This window comes from Seriola aureovittata, chromosome 14, assembly GCF_021018895.1.
Source record: "Seriola aureovittata isolate HTS-2021-v1 ecotype China chromosome 14, ASM2101889v1, whole genome shotgun sequence".
Lineage (NCBI taxonomy): Eukaryota > Metazoa > Chordata > Actinopteri > Carangiformes > Carangidae > Seriola > Seriola aureovittata.
In genome coordinates this window covers 25,960,615-25,967,500 of record NC_079377.1, presented here as the reverse complement: position 1 = coordinate 25,967,500, position 6,886 = coordinate 25,960,615, and the positions used below count along the sequence as shown (strand labels likewise).

The window sequence follows — 6,886 nt, the reverse complement described above, 5'->3', positions numbered from 1 at the left end:
TGAGGACAAGTTAACGACTTTAAAAGATGATAAAATATCGGCGTCGTGTTCACAGCTTTAAAGTCAAGTGGACTGAAAATCAATTAATACAGATTTAATACATTTTTATATATTTAATCAAAAATAATTAAGTATCAAAACCACAACGAAAGAAAGAAACTCCATCAGAAGTTAAAGTCCCCGTTTAAAAGATCAAGTATTAACAGTAAAACAGTCACATGTCTGGAGATAAGTCATGTTAAATGATTGAGCCATTCACATGAAAAACCTTGTATCTCCATTTTATGTATTTTCTTTATTTCCGATCTGTGATCACATGATTCGCCTCTCTGTTCGATTAAATCCTCAAACACTCGAGAACTCGAGAACGTCTGAAAGTCTTTGCTGCTGCTTTTCAGAATAAAAGTTGACATTCTGGAGGTACAAGATTTTTACCTGACGACAGTTTTATTTATCTCCTGTTGAATGTTAATCATGAATATGGAAAAGAAACTTGTAACTCTGGTCGGATAAATGTAGTGGATCGAAAACTTCAAGATTTCCCTCTGAAGTGAAGGAAAAGTAGAAAATCTCAAACTGGAGCTGCTCCAGTACAGAACCAGTACAGAACCAGTACGGAACCAGTACGGAACCAGTACAGAACCAGTAACTCTAAACTGGACTTAAGAACAGAACTGGAGGACCAGGTCTCAGGTAGAGCTTGTCTATGGTCCAAGGGGAACGTCGGCTCCTCTCAGGGTTAAAATGGTAGTTTTTCAGTGGAAGTTCTGTATGGTTCTGTATGGTTCTGTATGGTTCTGTATATAACAGTATATCCTCAACAAATTAACTTTTAACAGATTTAAACCACATGCACCATTAATATAAATAAAAACAAACATTTTCACGCAGCTTCAGGTACTAACTTTTATAATTTATCTTCCAAAACAAAATATAAAAAGTTTTATACTTTTCTTCATGAGTTGAAGCTCTGAGCCTTAAATCCTGGTGATCAGACGACAAACTGAGCGTTTTGTTCCGGTCGTTTCACGGAAGCAATCGATCTTTTGTCTGACAGCTGAGCGGCAGCAGAACAGACGGGATGTGGATAATGGATAATATGCTGATAGTAACTTTCCTGTGAAAGCCTTTCAGCTCAGATCTGATTACAGTGAATCGATCAGTGAAGTCTGGCAGCGCAGGGAGAGACCTGAACCAGACCTGGACTCGTTCTGCAGAAACAGCGGTTCGTGGTGAAACAGCTCCGGCAACTTTCTGTCAACATTTATAATTTTAAAAAACCTGTTCTGATTTGCTTCAATAGGCAACTGAAGAAGCTTTAAGCTTTTATAAAGGAATAGAAACCTACTAACACCTGTAAAGATCCCTGATTAACATGTTACATCTCGTTTAGTCCTCAGTGGTGGTTTGATGGGGGATCGTGTGTCGGAGTATTTCTTGGTTGGCTTTCTGAACAGCTGATTAAGCTGATCTTTGGCTGTAGCTTCATATTTACTATAGGAGACATGAGGGTGGTGTCAGCGCACACTCAGGTGACACTGACCTGTTCAGGTACGACTCGTAAAACAGGAATTATTTGGGAACATTTTGTAAAGTGTCATCAGTGTAGAGAATCACTCTCACTGTACACTGACGATACTCTGATCTACACCTGTCTTTCACCAGGTGACCACAGTCCCACTGACCCACTTTTCAGTTCACTGAAACCAGAATGTTTGTGTTCAGGTGTTCTTGGACATGGTGGAGAACTACCCGACCAGTCTGCGGGTTCTGGTTCTTGCGGAGAACGACATCAGTCCGGAGCTGCAGCAGCAGATCTGTGACCTGCTGTCTGAGGGGGAGGACGACGACGACAGAGAGGCCCCGCCCCACCAGCCAGGCCCCGCCTCCAGCGGTGCCCTGCTGCCAATCAGAGACAAGTACCAACCAATCAGAGACAAGTACCAACCAATCAGAGACAAGTACCAGCCCCCTACCTGGCTACCCCACAGCAGTAAGGGCTGAACACTCCCCTGTCCCCCGTCCCCTTTCCACACTGCCCCCCCAACAGACTGCCCCCCCGACAGACTGCCCCCCCTACAGACTGCCCCCCCCCCCTACAGACTGCCCCCCCACAGACTGTCTCATCTACAGACTGGCCCCCCTACAGACTGCCCCCCCACAGACTGCCCCCCTACAGACTGCCCCCCCTACAGACTGCCTCCTCTACAGACTGCCCCCCTACAGACTGCCTCCTCTACAGACTGCCCCCCCTACAGACTGCCCCCCCTACAGACTGCCCCCCCACAGACTGGCCCCCCTACAGACTGCCCCCCCTACAGACCCCCCCTACAGACTGCCCTCCCTACAGACTGCCTCCTCTACAGACTGCCTCCTCTACAGACTGCACCCCCCTACAGACTGCCTCCTCTACAGACTGCCCCCCCTACAGACTGCCCCCCCTACAGACTGCCTCCTCTACAGACTGCCCCCCCTACAGACTTCCCCCCTACAGACTGCCTCCTCTACAGACTGCCCCCCTACAGACTGCCTCCTCTACAGACTGCCCCCCCTACAGACTGCCCCCCTACAGACTGTCTCATCTACAGACTGCCCCCCCTACAGACTGCCCCCTTTACAGACTGCCCCCCCTACAGACTGCCCCCCTACAGACTGCCCCCTTTACAGACTGCCTCCCCTACAGACTGCCCCCTTTACAGACTGCCCCCCTACAGACTGCCCCCCCCCCCTACAGACTTCCTCCCCTACAGACTGCCCCCGTTACAGACTGCCCCCCCTACAGACCCCCCTAGTTACAGACTGCCTCCCCAAATAGACTGCTCTTTCTTCCTGTCCCGGTTTACCCTCCATACTGTTCCCCCAAAGACAGCAAGACAGGTGTAGACTGCACAAAACCAGTACAGAACCAGTACAGGACCAGAAATCTATCATCCAGGCCTGGTTCTGTCCCAGTTCAGACCAATGTATTCCTTGTTCAATCCCAATTGACCCAGTATTAGACTGGTTTGTCCAGGTTTATCCCAGTATTAACCCTAGCTCTATACCAGTTGAACCCAGTCTTAGCCTGGTTTTGTCCCAGTTAAGCCCAGTATTGGACTGGTTCTGTCCAAGTTGACACCAGTATTGAATTGGTTCTGTCCCACTTGAGTCCAGTATTAGCCTGGTTTGTCCCACTTGAGTCCAGTATTAGACTGGTTCTGTCCCAGTTAAGCCCAGTACTGGACTGTTTCTGTCCTAGTTGAGACCAGTATTAGCCTGGTTTGTCCCAGTTAAGCCCAGTACTGGACTGTTTCTGTCCTAGTTGATCCCAGTATTGGACTGGTTCTGTCCCCATTGAGATCGGTATTGGACTGGTTCTGTCCCAGTTAAGCCCAGTATTGGACTGGTTCTGTCCATGTTGATCCTAGTATTGGACTGGTTCTGTCCCCATTGAGACCGGTATTAGCCTGGTTTGTCCCAGTTAAGCCCAGTATTATCCTGGTTCTGTGGTGTTAGGTGTCCCCAGTGACAGTAGGAGGTTTGTGTTCTGTATAGTAACCGACTACGTGTAGATCTGGTCAAACTGTTTCTATCTAATCCCAGTTAACAGAATATTCTGTGTTTCTAATAATGAATATTTATAGGAATATTCGTTAATACTCCCTTTTAAGATCTTCTCTTCTTCTGTGGTTCCTCTGTGATTCCACTCAGCTGTAAGGTCGAAGGTTCTGGTCCTGGTTCAGAAGCTGAGTGAGGATTCACAGAGGAAACACTGAAGCTTCTGGTTTTACATGTTTAACCAATGTACCAAACATCATGTACATATCTAAACATTTTCAAAATCAGTTTTTAGATTGATTTAATTTAAAGGAATAGTTCAACATGTAGAGAACTGAGATCCCTCTGACTGGAGGAAGCTACAGGCAGCAGCTGGTTAGCTTAGCTTGGTATGAAGACTGGAGATAGGGGGAGAATATATAGTCTGGTTTTGGATTAACATGTTATATTTTACTTGTTTAATCTGTGCAAACCCTGAGGTGTAAAACATGTCGTGGCTGTCTTTATGCTAAGCTAAGCTAACCATGAGAGTGGTATTAGTGGACATTCAAATGACATGGACTATAGAAAGTGTTCTAAATCAGTTCAGGTGCAAATTGTACGACAGGAATTATTTGGGAACATTTTGCGTATCATCAGCATAGAGTATGACTCTCACTGTACGCTGATGATGCTCTGATCTGGTCTTTCACCAGGTGACCACAGTCCCACCATGTAAAACCACATGTTGTGGTGTTATGGGGGGTTGTGTGCCGGACTATTTCTTGGCTGTGAGTGGAGGCTTCTTGAACTATTCCTTTAAACCTTGTTTAGTAGTTGACTAAACATTGAGTGTGGTGGATTATCTCACTGCAGATGGTTTGTCACAGAAACCAACTGAGACAAATGTCTCTGATGGAAAAAAATCAATTTAAAAACTGATCAATGACTTGGAAATGAATCGGCAGGATGTGATGTATAAAGGATTTGTAGTTTCTTGGTCTTGATAACATTCAGACTTGTTGGTCTGGTCCTTTTAATCTGGTGTGAAGCTCTAAATGTGTTGTTCTTTAACCCTACAGACTCCAGCCCCCAGATGGTCTTGCTGACATCAGGTCTAGGTGAGAGCTTATTGGCTGAGACTGAGATGTGACCCCTCCCACAAACACAACCACTTCCTGTTAAACAATTTTCACTTTATTCTTTTTATTTATTTTTTTCTTTTGGGGTTTGAATGTTCCTGTTTGTTTCTCTGCACTGCACTTCTCTGGGTTGTCAGATCACCTGATGGCTAGCAGCCAATCACATGCTCTGCATGGTTTGATGTAGCACCTGTACATAGACTAGAACAGAGTGAGTGACGGCACAAAACCTTAACACACCAAGTGACTTACAGACAGGTGTTTGATCAGCAGGTGGACAGTGTGTTTCAGTACCTCTCTCTGATGAGGCTCCATTCATAAAAGCTTTATAAAACATAATTAATGGATTCATTAGCAGTTAATCAATCATTTACTAATCATTTGTTTCTTTTAAGATGCACTTTTATTATCTGGCTTTTGACCTTTTTTTATTTTTATCTGATTCCTTGTGTTTAAACTTGTTTCTATTTTAATCTTATTTTATTTCCACATCTGTTATGCACATTTGTCTCCATGCTTGTGTGTGTGTACAGATACCGTATGTTGTGTGTTTGTGAAGCCTTTTAAAGAATGAAAATAGAGCTGAAATAGATCAGTTATAGCACATTAATGAGAACAGCTTCTGGGTTGCCAGGTTGTGGAAAATCCTTCTCTGCAGTGGACTGACCTTCTGCAGGACGCCTGGACCAAACTCTATTTACAAACAGAAAGTTTACATTTGTAACTGCTGACTTATTATGGTTTATTAACTTTTACAATATGTGTCACTGGCTGTTGATCTCAAAATAATATAATAAAATGTAGAGAGAAGAATCCAGTTAATATGACACATGAATGGTAAAGACCTATTTTGATTCATGCGTCCGGCAGCCCAGAAGTTGTTTTTATTAATGTCTTATAACTGAGCTATAAAGCATCAGTAAATGATTTAATACCCATTAATGAATCCATTAATTACAGCTTATGAAGCCTTTATAAACAGAGCTTCATCAGACAGTGGCGCCTGTGTTTCTGATGAATGTACCTTCAGCTCTGTTGGTTTGTTCTGCTGCTCTGATGTCACAATAATAAAACTGTTTACAGCTTCGTAATAAACAACGACTGATTCGTCTTTTACTTTCATTCAGTCCATGTGCCTGTGTAGCTTCGTCTAAAATTTAACTTCTAACTTATAGACAGGAATAAATATATAAACAAGATAAATAAATAAAAAATAAAACGAATGTTTTTAAAAGTATTACACTAAAACCAGCTCATTTGAGATGTTTAATACAGTTCAAAGTGAATTTAAGAGGATAAAAACAGAGTCGATAAAGAAATCCTTGTTATTTTGTTAATAAAGTTAGTTGAATTACAAATGTTTGTTTCCATTGGTTGTTATCGATCAGTTGGTCCAATGACAGAGGCGAAGGGTTGGGACTTAAAACCTTAAAACCTCAAGTTTTTGTGAAAAAAAGAGTTACATGTTATCACGGTTGCTAGGCGACAGGAGTCGCGCCTAGTGACGCAACGGTAAGGGCGGGAACAACTGGTGACGCACAGCGAAAATCCCCCGTAGACGACACGACTCATTTTAGTTCAGCTTTCGTGGTCTATGACGGCTAGCTACGCAGCTCCGTGGCGGGAAGGCGCCAGGTGTAAAAGACCATTTCCGGGTCACGCTAAAGATTAAGATTTCAGACAGTTTAATAGAATTACCCTGACAAAACTTAATCTAATATCAGAGTGTGTGTTTTAGTACATGACGGAAAGCAGGGTTGCTAACGCGACGTTAGCCGACGTTAGCTCCACGAGCCACCAGGTGAAGGAGGAGGATGGAGCAGGTGATGCTAGTCCGAATGAACTGTGTGACTTCAGGTGATACAATAAACAACAGCTCCAAAGATTAAACAAGAACTGTCCACAACAAACAGACTGGAAGAAGCAGAAGCTGCTACTGAAACTCACAGCAGCAGAGCAACATGGAGGCTAAACTCTTCATCTTCCACATGTGGAGCTCAACATCAGGACAGCACGACCCACAGGTAAAACCACAGGTATTTATAGCTCTGGTTGTGCTTTAGAATATTTTTCTGAATGTTTGTTTCTATTCTTTTTCAGTCTTTTGACTTTATTTGACAGTAGAGACTGGAAACGTGATGACTCCTATGTTGTTACCATGGTAACATTGTTCTTAGACCTGAGTTAGTCTGGCGATAAGGCGTTTTATGTTTTCATCTTAAAATGAG

General features: G+C 43.5%; 1 protein-coding gene across 1 annotated transcript in view; it reads left to right on the top strand.

The window, feature by feature from the left end:
* Positions 1-5,756, top strand: part of lrrc73 (leucine rich repeat containing 73) — a 13,939-nt gene extending 8,183 nt beyond the window's left edge. The window contains exons 6-7 of the mRNA XM_056396079.1: positions 1,726-1,993; positions 4,599-5,756. Of these exons, the coding sequence (XP_056252054.1) occupies positions 1,726-1,993; positions 4,599-4,669 (339 nt within the window). The 3' untranslated portion in view covers positions 4,670-5,756. The remainder of the gene's footprint in view (positions 1-1,725; positions 1,994-4,598) is intronic.
* The last annotated feature ends 1,130 nt before the right edge of the window (positions 5,757-6,886 follow it).